General features: G+C 42.7%; 1 protein-coding gene across 1 annotated transcript; it reads right to left on the reverse strand.

Moving 5' to 3' along the window:
* LOC131128721 (ras-GEF domain-containing family member 1B-B-like) lies at nucleotides 1-11,286 on the reverse strand. The gene is made up of 18 exons (XM_078794354.1): nucleotides 11,221-11,286; nucleotides 11,021-11,140; nucleotides 10,807-10,944; nucleotides 10,040-10,222; nucleotides 9,824-9,886; nucleotides 9,613-9,690; nucleotides 9,407-9,509; nucleotides 9,165-9,244; nucleotides 8,889-9,080; nucleotides 8,603-8,726; nucleotides 8,397-8,451; nucleotides 3,217-3,271; nucleotides 1,175-1,407; nucleotides 950-1,104; nucleotides 425-789; nucleotides 304-366; nucleotides 60-226; nucleotides 1-13 (listed from the first exon to the last, which is right to left on the reverse strand). The coding sequence occupies exons 1-18, from the start codon at nucleotides 11,284-11,286 to the stop codon at nucleotides 1-3; spliced, it is 2,253 nt and encodes a 750-aa protein (XP_078650480.1).
* Between the last annotated feature and the right edge of the window lie 3,320 nt (nucleotides 11,287-14,606).

Below are 14,606 nucleotides of genomic sequence, written 5' to 3' on the forward strand. Positions count from 1 at the left end.
TTATTGTCGAGCCCTGGACTGTAACCACACAGTGGCAAAAAGGACAGCATTTCACCCACCATGGAAGGCTTGGGATGCCTGACGCACGATGGGCGTCCGACATGGCGTAGCCAGCAGCTGAGAGAACACGACCCAGAAAGGCGACAGTTTTCCTCCAGCATTGTAGCTTTTTGCGTGAGACTTTGAAACCCAATTCGTACAGGCACAGCAGCACGGCTTCTGTGGCCTGCAAACAACAATCAGCAGAGTCAGTGGCGAGGAGGAGATCGTCCATCCATCTGGAAGCTGCAAAACTGACAACACCTGGCGCAAATGATGATTGAACAAACCAGGGTTGTTCTTGAAACCTTGGGGCATGCGGGTGTACTGGAACCGTTGGCCATGATAGGTGAAAGCAAAATACTTTCAACTCACATAAACCTACGTCAAATGGACCGTTGGACCACACCCCCTCCGGGATGGTGTCCAACATGGGTCCGGAGAGTTCGTGATCTGTCAGTGTTTTTAGCTCGTACCTGTCAATCAAGCGATGTAGAACAACGGACACGTCTGTGCATTGGCACACCACACGATACGCCGACTCCGAGGGAGAGTGTTGTACCTGCGGTACCTCAGGGAGCGGCGTCCAGTCTTTAGCTGCTAACAACCGTTTCACCATGGGACCCAAGGACCGTTGTTCATGTCCTGGGGCCACAGCCAAAGAGATGTGTGGCGCCGAATCAGGGGTGCCTTTGTACGAGACCTGTTCCAACTTAACAAAATAGACGCTGGTTGCCACCCCCTCAGGACCTGCGAAAAGACGAGAAGAATTTAACCACTACTCCATACCTTCCTGATATGTCATATCCTGTTGTGTGTCGTAAAACAATGTGCAATGTAACGGGGTGGTGGGAGGCATATACGTGGCCTTGGACAGGATCTATGGTTTCCACGTCTCATAGACTGACACCACACTGCTCGGTGACGAAGTCCGAGTCAGAAGGCACCAATAAATGTTGGCTGTTGTGGTTGCCGGCAGTTCTTTGAGCAGGTATTGTCCTCCTGTACTTTGGTTGTTGCAGTCCACTGTCGTGCCATCTGGCAACGTCAGGGTTAAACCAGAGTCTGTGCACAAAATAGTAGCATTAGAAGCAGTCAATATGTCACGACCAAGCAAGTTCAAACCAGTTGGCACCGCCGTCCTGGTCTTGGTAGTATTGGCCAGCAGGGGAGGTTGAGAAGCCGCTTGATGTTGCTGAGGTCGGTGGAATGGGCGGCCCCGCCCACGTGAGCCTCCTTGTGACTGCATGCCTGGTGGTTGATGAGCCCATGGTTGCTGCTGCTGTTGTTGTGGTTGCGACTGCGGTGGTCCTGATGGTGGCCACTGTCCAGTGCAGGTGAGGCAATCTCGTGCCCAGTGGTCAAGAGCTCCGCACACGAAACAGCCAGTGTAGCCCTGAGACGGTCCACCCCTTCTCCCACCTCGGTTAGATATGCCACCACGCCCCTGCCACATTATGTTTTTCTCTTTTTATCTGAGGTGAACTCTCGTTCTTTAGCCGATTATAATTTCAATAGTTGTGCTGCTGAATCCTTTTGTGTTTTAGGTTTTTCGTCCTCCTCCTCACGGTGCCTGCGCATGTGGTGTAACAAGATTGCTTTGTATGATTTTTCTGTTTCGACTGACAGATTAGGAACATCTTTTAATTTATTAGCCACTGACGAGGGCCTTCCAGCTAGCACTGCCTGAAACAGTGTAGTCACAGACAGCGGACGTCTCCCCAGGCCAAACTGAGGCCAGCTGTGAGGCGCAATACCTCGCTGATCCATGGGTCTGCTCCACGGGCTAGTGGAGGCAACTTACGACACATGCCGTCAATGTCTGTTATGGTAAAAGGTGTGTATTCCGTGTGCTGGCCCGCCACGTCAACTTTTAAAGGCATAACTGTTTTAGATCGAGCCCCTGTGTTGTCTCGTCTCACAGGGGCTGGTGAAGACGGCGTTAGGGATATGTCATCTTCCGATTGGGTATCCCGTTCCGCCGGAGGTGTCGCCGGCTGGCGCCTGCCGTAATCTGTCTCAGCAGTGTATCGGCGCCTGGTACTGCCTTCTGGCAACACATTAGACATGTCAATTTGTTTTAAAATCTTAAATATGCTTTTACTGTGTCTGGCCGAATCTATAAGGGACATGTTTTGCGCCGCACCCGTGCAGGAAGTCGCACCGCCAGTCTCCACTGACGGGTCGCCAACCTGTGGCACGGGGTCGCCCATGTCTGTTGGGGATGGCGCCTTGCTTGTTGTAGGGTCGGAACGTGTCTATTTAACTCCTCCCCATTAATGTCGACTTCTCCCTGGAATCTTAGAGTAGGATAGACTCCACTGGGAGGGTTTGAATTGGGCGGGGGTGCCGATGGCGTGACCACTAGGGCCCTTCTCGCCTTCTACTGATTTTCCCGCGTCATGTACGGGGCGGCCAAAGCCAAGCTTGCCATCCCCATCGAATGAATCATTCGCCTGGAATTTTTTCAGCGTCTTCTTAAGTTCTGACTTCTGCCAGAATGACGCCTGCTCAATTTTCTCCTCCACCTGTCTTATTTATTTCATAATCTTTTCCTCCTCCTGTCTTAACTTACTCTGAACCTTCACAATATTATCCCAACTCTGTCCATCACACACTTCCCACGTACCATCTGTCTATCTTTATTCTTATCCTGACTTACCAAGCCACTCATAACCTGACCTTCCACGAAACCAAACAACTCACTTTCTGACACCCTCGGGAGACCCCCACACATTTCCCACTCCTAACCTTCCCTTCTATTCCCACAACAATTAAAACAAAAAAACAAATACAAAACTGATAGTTGCAAGGATTTTGAGCAATAATGAAAGTTATCAAATAGACCCTGTCTATTTAAGCATCCATGTGAAGCGTTCCCCTCACCGCCTGCTGGTGTACTGCCCTACACAGGACCCGAATGGAGCGTTACATTTACGGCCCTCCACCCAGTTGGGTACGCCGACCCTTAGTGGTCCCGGACCACACAGTATACTGGAACACACACCGGTTTTCTCAAAACTTCACAATAATGTCACAAAACACACACTATGTCAACACACCTGCTAGCGTAATAATATTCCCCCAAGACAATAATTACAGACACAATGCTACCAGGTTTCCACCAAATTTGTTATTGACCAATAGCAGAATTTGAATAAACAGGTTTCTGCTTACCTTATTATCTGTAGAGGCGCGCCTGTAGTGGAAGCCCAGAGCATCGAACTGCAGCCTAAAGTAAGACCAAACCACACAACACAACTCCCCCTCCAACCACGTTGGGCGCCAATTGTTGGAATTTGACCACCTGTTCTTAGGTCAGTGATTCCTGTGGGTGTCGTGTTGGAGGCAAGAGATGACAACAAACTTGTCAGTTATATGGTTTACTCTCAGACCAGTCAGATTACACGGAGCTCCAGGCTCATAAGTCTTCCCCTAACACCTGCAGAGACGTAGGCTTTACTTACAGGTCAGAACAAATGAGTACAGCTAACTGTCCCTGCCCGGCTTTTATTATGCTAAGAAATGTCGGTAGATCTCTGGCGTATCACAGGTGGCCCCCCTCCTTTCCTCGGCGAATGTCTTCTCACCAACTCAAGGCGGGCGGGGTGGAGCAGTGGAGCCAGCCGTTATCGACAGGCCATGGCTGCCGACGTCATGCTCCCCCGTTATCTGTTGTTAGTCAAAATTGTGGATGTGTAGGAGAGCTCCGGAACTGTATGTGCCTGAAAGCGATTATGTGTCCTGTGATTTGCCCAAGGCTGCTTGGTTCTACTTGATTACATGTAGTGCATAGTTATATGAGTGAGACACAAAAAACAGGAGACAAACATATATGAGACACAAAGAATAGGAGACAAACATAAATGAAATCCTTCAGTTCCCACCCTCACCTATGGTCATGAGCTTTGGGTCAAGACCGAAAGAATGAGATCGCGAATACAGGCGGCTGAAATGAGTTTCCTCCGTAGGGTAGCTGGACTCACCCTAAGAGATAGGGTGAGGAGCTCAGCCATCCGGAAGGGGCTCAGAGTAGAGCCGCTTCTCCTTCACATCGAGAGGAGTCAGTTGAGGTGGCTCGGGCATCTAGTCCGGATGCCTCCCGGACGCCTCCCTGGTGAGGTGTTCCAGGCATGCCCAGCCGGGAAAAGACCCCGGGGCAGACCTAGGACACGTTGGAGGGATTATCTCTCACAGCTGGCCTGGGAACGCCTTGGTGTCCTCCCGGTGGAGCTGGAGGAGGTGGCCGGGGACCGGGAAGTCTGGGCTTTCCTACTAAGACTGATGTTCAAATGAAATAAAATCATTACCATTACCATTTTCATTACCATTACCATTACAACAGGCTCTTATTGCAGGTTTGAATGATCTCCCAACAGGCACAATCATCCCTAATAAATAATAAGAAAAATAACTTTGCCCACTCAACTCAACTCTGAGTCACTTCCTGTCTGTTTCTCGATGAGGCCCCGTCAGGAAGACGTTTATAGTAACACACATGAGCATGACTACTATGTACTTAAACGGCCTAATAACTCTAAATTTTCTACTGTGCTTTACTCTACTTTCCTAGTGTATTTCATTTGTAAGGTCCTCTAATGATGGTAAATGTTATTTAACTGTTTTTTCCCTATGAAAATATTCACTTTATAAATAAAGATATCTACTTTGCAGATATTCATTGATCCCAGTTGGCACAGGAACCAAGTAGCGGCAATGAACGATAGATTATTTATACTTAAAACATCGTGTTTTGCCTTGCCGCCTTATTATTATTATTCCTATTAAAATTACAGTGGAACCTTGGTTAGCATCATTAATTTGTTCCAAAAGGTCTTACTCTAACCAAAACAAATGCTAACCAAATAGATTTTTCTCATAACAAATCATTCATTCATTAATTCATTTTCTACCGCTTATCCTCACCAGGGTCGCGGGGGTGCTGGAGCCTATCCCAGCTGTACACCCTGGACTGGTCGCCAGCCAATCACAGGGCACAAATAGTCAAACAACCATTCACACTCACATTCATACCTATGGACAATTTGGAGTGGCCAATTAACCTAGCATGTTTTTGGAATGTGGGAGGAAACCGGAGTAGCCGGAGAAAACCCACGCATGCACGGGGAGAACATGCATGCAAACTCCACATACAGATGCCCGAGGGTGATATCAAACTCAGGTTTCCTAGCTGCAAGGTCTGTGCGCTAACCACTCCTGCGCCGTGCAGCCCTCATATAAAACTATAATTGCAAAACTATAAAAACATGTTTTTTTATTGTTGTTCAAATGTATTAACCGGGGGGAATGTTAACTGAGGTTCCACTATCATTATTTTGTCCTCATGCCACTCCTGCCTTGTTTTGTTTGTTGCCTTCAAACTCCTTGCATCACCGTTAGTGATTTATCCAGTTCTTTCCATGGCCCTCTGCAAAGCTTTTTGTTGTTGTATTTTTACCATTCATGGTTGTACTCGTTTTTAGTACTTTATTTTTTTCAAGACACCATGCATCACTCTAAATTTATCTAAATTTTTTTAAGTAATGAAGACTCTACATCTTGAGTTCTTGAGTCTTATTTGCAAGTATTTGTTCTCTGTGGTCCGACAGTTAAAAACTACCACACATACTGACATTCATTCCTTAAAATGCATGTTTTGGGCTGTGGAAGGTTACCATAGTAGGAAGAATAATAAACTCCATATGTATGTATCACTATTATATGAATTAAATGTACTTACTTTGTTGGAAATTCTGCCGGGTGTATTAGTGGTGTCTGATATCTGCAGTCAGATGTTTCTGTGACAGATCAAAACCTGTTTGTGGTAGAGTAAAGTCTCGTTATATCGATATCGGTTATATCGAAGTACTGCTTATTACGATACTATTTTCATTTCCCGGCAAATTTCTAGTCTTTTATGATATAATTAGTTCCGTTAGTACGATACCCGGTTATTATGATAATCCGGTTACTACGATGCCCTTTTCATCTCCCGCCAGCCAATTTGGTCTGCTTATATCGATACAAAAGCAGCTTAAATCAATCTTTGCTTAAGGATTTCAATACGAAAAAAGAACACGGCGAACGGCTGCTTCCAGTCAACTTTATTTTTCACACTTCCACCACCAGAGCGCAGCACACACACCGATTCCCGCACTTCCTGGTTCACAGGTCATGCTCAACCCGCCCCACATAGCTGGCCAAACACATGCCTGCAACAGAAGAACCAACTGACATAGCATACACACCTATTCCATGTATTTAATTGTGTTGTATTCAGATATCTTTTTATCGCTTGCAATAATCACTGTTTTTCATATGTACATGCTGGCGTTCGTGGTTTCTCTCGTGTGTATAGATTCTATACACACGAGAGAAACCACGAACGCAGTTGGTTCCTGTGTTGCAGGCATGTGTTTGGCCAGCTATGTGGGGCGGGTTGAGCAAAGATTGATTTAAGCTGCTCAAGTGCATTATTGCCCACTTTTAACGCAGTTCGGCGCAGGATCGGATATATCGACAGTCCGGTTATATCGATATTTTTTCTGACTCCCGACAATATCGATATTGATTTGTGTTGGTCCCTGCTGTGCGGCCTACCCCTCGCCCCTCACTTCTCTCTCTCTCTTTCTCTCTCTCTGTTTAGGTTACTGCAATATCTGATGCAATACCAATACCTAATGCAGGTGAACTCCCGATAAACAAGATCACAGCAGAGGAACCAGAGTACTGACACAGACATCAGTGTTGTTACTGAGCAGGTCTACAATAACTAAATTGAAAGCTTTTAAAATAAAATACGAATAGAAAATACTTATCTTCTACAAGATGGATGGATGGATTCTATATTATACTCCTACTGCACTGATATCATGGCTCGGTCCATTCAATAATGGCATAATAAGGTTTCACTCTCCCAGGTGTTCACATGATCCAGGAGATGTATGGCTATGAATGGAATGATGAGATTAATTTCATGGTTGGCGTTACGTTGGAGTAGACTTAATATCGTTGGACATGAAGACATGAATATGGACTAAACTAACGACTAAGTATGACTTTATGAGGCCTTGTCTTGACTACTGTAAGTATTACTTTTATGGGGCGTTGTCTTGACTTGAAGTCTGTGAACTATGGGAGGAACTACCTAATGAGAACGGGTAGAGCCACAAATGGACTTCCATTTTTGCAACCATGCGACTGTTAGCACAGCTCCATTAGGAACATTAGTAGAATGACTTTTAGTAGAATCTCTCTTCTAGTTTTTTCTCATTCTTTCTATCCCGTTGATGTGAGGTCAGGGGAAGCAGGTGAGGTAAAGAGCATCACGAAATACAAACAATAATAGTCATCTTTTATTATATTGTGGTTGGAATAGCGCTCCCTCTCTGTAATCACGATTTTTCAAAAAATAATGACTAAATGATCGCTGTTTTATGGTTGAATACGACCTATTAGTAAATACAAAATGTCTGTTTAAGCAAATTGTATGTATTCTTGCCCTAAATCAATGCTACTATGTTATTTTCTGTCATGCCCCCCAATGGACATATATTCAAGAGTCATATTGCAGAGCGTATTTAGAGTGGAATTTCATGTTGAGTACGATAAATAAAAAAAAAAAATTAATGAGGAACTGCTAACATGTTTGTTATCATGTTTATATGGCTACTATATTGGATAATACAAATGTAAAGGTGATTATATGGGTGTTATTTAATATTTAGAGGGTTCTAATAATGTTGCACGGCGGACAAATGGTTAGCACCTCACAGCTAGGAGACCCGAGTTCAATTCCACCCTCGGCCATCTCTGTGTGGAGTTTGCATGTTCTCCCCGTGCATGCGTGGGTTTTCTCCAGGTACTCCGGTTTCCTCCCACATTCCAAAAACATGCTAGGTTAATTGGCCACTCCAAATTGTCCATAGGTATGAATGTGAGTGTGAATGGTTGTTTGTCTATATGTGCCCTGTGATTGGTTGGTGACCAGTCCAGGGTGTACCCCGCCTCTCGCCCGAAGACAGCTGGGATAGGCTCCAGCACCCTGGTGAGGATAAGCGGTAGAAAATGAATGAATGAATGAATGATTTCTTATGAGAAAAAATCTATTTGGTTAGCATCCGTTTTGGTTTGAGTAAGACCTTTTGGACTGAAACCATGGCCTCAGAGTCTCATCCCCAAAGCATTTAGATGAATAAAATTATCTGCCCCAATGGCTGAGCAGAACAAAAGTGAGTGAGCATCCTGAATGATGCTGGACTGATGGGACAGAGGATCTTCAGAGAAAGAAAGGAATATAAGAATGGTTTTGAATGGTTTATTGTTTTTTCTTTTTTTTAAATTTTTGTGTGAGGAACCCCCAAAAAGATGGACGGCTGTCCTGCACGATGCCTTCAGAGATCAGATGGAGCTCTGCAGAAACAAAACACCACACATAACTTTAACTAATTGTCTCATAAAAAAATAATACATTCATCCCTAATCCACATGCAGTCATTTTTATCCATATAATGTACATGATAAAGTATAAAACAAGACAAGATATAACAGCGGGTTGATTTACCGTCTTCGGTGATGATCGGCATGGTGATGAGAAACTGAAGGATTGTCTCATCTCTGTGGAATGGGCATATGGCCTGACGCCAGAGCAGAAACTGGCTGATCGGCTTTGTAATATCCTCCAGTTTCTGAAAAAAAAGAAAACACATTTGAGTCAAATCTAATCATAGCTACCTACACTTACATACACTATACTCATCCATATTTTATTTATTACATTTGTGTGGTTTATTTGGTTAAAGTACAGATTAATGATGAAAACTGAGGTGTGTGTTTAATTGTGTACCAACCTCAAGGTTGATGTGTCCATTAGGAAGCCTGCTAGCACAGCTTTCATCCAGGAAGAAGATGTCCTTCATGAGAAGACAGAAGAAAGGAATGACAATCTTCTCCTGGGTGCTGTCAGCAGTGTTGGACATCTCAGTGGCGTCATGGAGCGCAGTGCGATAGTTCTTGAACTTATAGGATAGGTCCATCAGGTTCTGAGACAACCAAGAATAAGGCAATGATAGTGTACTGTGTCCTCCATGATGGTATTTAGTATTTGGTCATGTGATTTTCCTCACCTCTAAGGTTTTAAACCTGTGAGTGTTGTCTTTATTCCAGGTCTTTTTCAGCTTGGAAATACAGTTCATGTTCATCCCCGCTGAAAGGTAGAATCACAGATTTAGTGACACACACAAAAAGAGTCCATCTGTGCTTTTTTTGTAAGACAACAATACTTCACTATCAGGTCTAGAAAAAGAAAAAAGAAAAACTCAAAAGCTGGAACAAAAGGCAGCAGAGTTCATGGTAAAAAAATACTCACCAATGATGGCCATTAGGGAGTTGAAGTTTCCAATATCCAAACACTGCTGAGCCACATCGATGAAGAACTTGACCACTCCATCTCTGTGTTTCTTCTTGGTCGGCTGCAATGCCAGAACACGAATAAGTCACAGACTCCTAAACAACCCGTATGGAGCGCCATGAAATCTTTACAAGCTGACTAAATGCAAACACCAGTGAACATACCATACAGATCTCAGTAGCCACAAGGGAGCTCAGTCTGTTGAACCACCTCACATAAGCCTCAAGGTTGCTGCCCTGACACTGAAAACATGCACATGAGAGACAAAAAAGACCAACACACAAACACCTGTAAGTCAGTAAGTAGGGAAAATTGGTCATGTAATGTTTTAAGTCCAGACACACACAGACATAATAACTGTCACTGCACATCTACCTGAGGGTTCTTCACTGTAAATGATTGGGTGAACTCCTCCGGCCCGATCAAACTCATCCTGTCCTGGAAGAAAAAGAATCAGCAATAAAAGTTAAATGCTGATGAAGAAAAATCTTTACACCAAAAATTTGTACACCACAACCACATATTTACTATATGACTAAAGGTGTGGTTAGTGTACAATATCATACTATGGAGTCCCAAGTAAGTGCTTACTATTTCAATGTGTGTGAGCTGCTGGGCGAAGATGATGGGGTCATCGCACATGCTCAGTATGCCGCTTCTTTCCTCCGGTTCCGGTGAGGCAGGATGCTCGGCTAGCATGGAGTTTAGCACAGCGAATGTTGACTTGCGTTTCATAAGACGGTCAGTCGCCTGCTGTATGTCTCGTAGTGAGTACTAGTGACAAAAAGAAAGGGAAAAATATATCATATGAATAGAAAGTGATGACGAGTGAACTGTGTGTCAGTGCCATTAGCTGACCAAAAGACGCATATGCACCATCTAGTGAACAAAATGAGTTTAGCGCCCTCTAGTGGACAGAACAAAAAGTAGCATCAGTGCAGTCCAATGGAATTGAATGGGGATTTACAGCTCTATAATATAGTATATAATATAGTTAGTGTCATCTAGTGTGGTAATTTTCAACCACTGTGCCGTGGTGCACTAGTGAGGAATTATCACTTTTTTTAATTAACATTTATTAATAATTTTCTGCAAATATTATGTAATTGTCTAGTGTCCGTGGTGTAACGACTGCCCGAGCAATGTAATATTCGTCCGTGTGGGAACACGAAGCTGATTGCATCGTTCCTACAATAGACTAGTGATGCACGTGAGAGGTCGTGGCGACATTTTGTAACATTTTCGGTTAGTGATGTGCCGCAAGATTCCCCCCCACCCCCCACAAAAAAAACATGGCTCAGGAAAGGTGGAGAAACACTGATCTAGTGTTTGATGTACGGAGGAAATGTGACACTAACCTCGTCCACGCCAGCTACATGATGTGTTATATCTCTGAGAGAACGCATCATCCGCTCATCGCTGAAGTCGTGTGGAAAGGCCTCAGTCCACTCAGTCATCAGCTGCACCAGCTTCTTCGCCTCTTCGTAGAGACGTATCTGAAGAAACATCAAATGTAAGCATAAATACCTTGTCAGTTATTACAACTTGTTGTCAGTTGTAATCTATACAGACCTGATCTAGCAGGTCATCTCCAGAGCCCTGCTCCAAACACAAGTGGCAAACTCGTGTCATTAGATCATAGGGCTGCAGGAAGAGACGTGAAGTCAACAGGAAGTTGAAGGCGTACGGCTTCTAATGATGTGAAGGACACAGAAGGGGATGGTGAGGACAAGTGAGGCTGGCAAGTGCATTGACAGAAAGATGGAACTCACATCAGGGTAGTAATCCATGTGTTGGATCAGCGCCTCAAGAGATGCTGAAACCAAATTGTTTGCCATTTGCCTGTAATTGAACATGTTCACCTGCAAACAAGACAATAAACAACAAAATATTATTTTCATTCTCGAAGTCAACGTGTAAGTAAACAAGTGCAAGTTAGTCGTTATATTTCATATTATAATTAACACATTACTACACACAAATCACACGTTACCAGCCTGTAAAAATTAACAAAACTAACCAACAAAGCAGAACATCTAATATCAGCAAATTGTTTTACGATGTATTTCTTTTAAGCCGTGCGTTTTATTTTTTCCAGCGTACCTGTCCAATGATGCAGCTCAACGTTCCGTTAGCCGTTAGATGAAAATTATTTATTAATTCTTCGTTCGATGTACTTTCCATCCGAATGACGTTATTTTATCTTTATTTTTTCACAATAAATACACAAAACTGTGTTACAACTGGAACTTTATGCAATTAGACAATTAGAAAATCGCACTTACCATCGCAATGATGCAGTTCAACGACGTTAGAAAGTATCCTGTCGATGTATTTTTTCACAAAAAATCCAGACAAAACAAATCAATCTTCAAGCAGGTTGTTCGTGATGCTGTCAGATCCCTTGGGTGTTTACCCTCCTGATATTTCAAGCACAGTAAACTTGATCTCTGGAGGCCCGATAAACCTGACCAATCAGGGCCAGGTGAAAAGTCTCACGTGGGATCAAGGGGACCAATCGCAGCAGAGGACGTAAACTGTTCAGTTGCTGCCATCCATCCATCCATCCATCCATCCATTTCTATACCCTGTAAAAAAATAAAAAATAAAAAATGATGACTATAATTATTTGAATTATTATCTAGTTATCTATCAATCAAATGGTTGTTTGTGTACATGTTTAAACTTTAACATTATCTAATAGCATTATAGAGGAGAAATAACCCATATATTAATAGGAATTTCTTTTACAAATATTTCTACATTAAATAATTCATTAAAACTACAGGCGGCACAATTTTAATGATAAATTATGAATTGATTTAAAATCACGAAGAACTAAAAAAGAAGGTGGTTTTAAGAAGTGTTAAAACAAAATGTAGCAGTTGTCATGCAATGCTATGAATGTCATTGCTAATATTTGATCAATGTGGACATTTACTTGTCCTGATCCCCTTGCCCTGCTGCGATTGGTCCGCTTGGTACAACGTGGTCCCACTTCTGCGCTATGATTGGTCAGGTTTACAGGGCCTCTGGAAGTCAAGTGGCGGGTTGCTTGCTAGCAACGGATAACCTGCTGAAATCACTTTTGTGTGGCTCGTGAGTGACAGAAGTAAAAAAAAATAGACCGTTTTAATTTCTGACGGTTCACCGAACTTAATTCAGCTATATCACTCGAAAGGTCGGTGTGATTTGAAAAATTGTTCTGTTAAATAACGCAGTTTTAACTTCCGATACAGTTTTACATATTTGTCGTTAAGTGTACTTAACGTCGCTCAGGTGGAAAGTGCATCGAACGAACGGCTGTGTAACGGCTAATGGAACGTTTGTATACTGTAAGAAATAAAACCCCTAAAACTTTGAAATTCTTATTATTAGTAGTAATTTTCTTGATTATGAGCTGAGATTTCATGTGTGTTGAATTAGCGTGTGTGTTTATTGTGGGGTTTTTTTTGCAGGTGATCATTCCAGTTACGAAGAAATCCCTTGAGGAAATGATCCATCACTTGGATTTCTTCCCTGATGTGAGTTCCAAGCAGTCATTGTTTTGTTTTTTTTATGCACTTGCAATCTCACTTGTCTTCAGCATCCTGTTCTGTGTCCTTCACATCATCAGAGGTCAGACATCTTCAACTTCCTGTTGAGTTCACGCCACTTCTTGCAGCCGTACGAGCTAATGACACCAGTTTGTCACCTGTGCTTGGAGCAGCAGCTCTGGAGATCATCTGCTATCAGGTAGGTGGATTATAAACACACACACACGCATAATATTGCTGACATGTTGACACTTTTGTGTGCAAACATTTTTAAACACATCTTCACCAATTAAACATTTCACCTTCATGCTAATCTTCGATTGCAAACATTGATTTTTTTGTGCCCAATAGATGGTACTAACATACCTCTTTCTATCCACTAGATGGCACTAACTGCTGTCATTTGGCATACACTACATGACAGCTGCCATGCTGGATTCAATCCACTCGATGGCACATTTATCTCTGTTCGGCCCATTAGACTGCACTGATACTTTTTATTTTGAGAAGGTACTGACATGCCTCTCCACTGTTGGCAAAGTCATTATCACACAATTTCTGTCCACTAGATGGCACTAACACGTCTCATTTGGTCCACTACATGGTGCAGATGCTTCTTTTGGTCAGCTAAGGGCACTGAAAAAGTCACTTTCTATTCATATGATATATTTCTTCCCTTCCTTTTTGTCACTAGTACTCATTGCGAGACATACAGGAGATGCCCCACCGTTTTATGAAACGCCAGTCAACACTCATCCAATATGAAAAGGAATTCACTGGATTTTCTACGCTGAAAAAGTCCTGGAATATAAAGACAGGAGAAGATTGTCATTCCTTTCTTCTGTCTTCCCATGAAAGACATCTTCTTCCTGGATGAAAGCTGTGCTAGCAGGCTTCCAAATGGACACATTAACCTTGAGGTTGGTCCACAATTAAACACACACACACATTGACTTAGTGACACATTAAGAAATAAATGAGTAATCACAATGCTATGATGTAACAATGCCACCTTGTGGATGTGTATAGCACACAATTGCTTGTGTACAGTTGTCCCTCATTTATAACGTAGAATTGGTTCCAGACCAACAATAAATTAATTTCTATGATAATGTTAATAAATGGATAGACCATAGAAAAACATGTTTATGACTTTCTAAATATGTTATTTAAACATCATTGGAGACCTGTTGACATGAAATAACACCTCAATAGTCACCTAACCAGTTAGCCTTGAATTTATTTGTTCTTAACTTCATGCAGTGTTAAAGGGGACCTATTATGCTTGGCCCTTTGTATTGTATAGAGTGATGAAAAATTATTATAACATATTGAAAACTTCATTTAAGCTGTCTATTGTCTTGTATTTGGGTGAACCATGTAAACATGTATTATAGTTAATATTTTAAGGTATGAACATTTGTATGAATCAGTTGTCTGTACATTTAATCAAAATTGGATCAACCCAATCAATATGATGATATGCTAAGAAGTTCTCTATGTATTTATATATAAATATAAGTAGTATGGACTTTCGCCGATTCTGTTCACAATTTTCATGGACAGAATTTCTAGGCGCAGCCAAGGTGTTGAGGGAGTCCAGTTCGGGGGCCTTAGAATCT

This window comes from Doryrhamphus excisus, linkage group LG10, assembly GCF_037039965.1.
Source record: "Doryrhamphus excisus strain RoL-2023G ecotype Guam linkage group LG10, RoL_Dexc_Guam_v1.1, whole genome shotgun sequence".
In the NCBI taxonomy this organism is placed as follows: domain Eukaryota; kingdom Metazoa; phylum Chordata; class Actinopteri; order Syngnathiformes; family Syngnathidae; genus Doryrhamphus; species Doryrhamphus excisus.

Coding starts and splice junctions, on each gene's coding strand:
- LOC131128721 (XM_078794354.1), bottom strand. CDS start 11,286: ATGGCAAACAATTTGGTTTCAGCATCTCTTGAGGCGCTGATCCAACAC. Junction 11,141..11,220: donor ACATGGATTACTACCCTGAT/GTGAGTTCCATC, acceptor TCACATCATTAG/AAGCCGTACGCCTTCAACTT. Junction 10,945..11,020: donor GAGATGACCTGCTAGATCAG/GTCTGTATAGAT, acceptor ATGTTTCTTCAG/ATACGTCTCTACGAAGAGGC.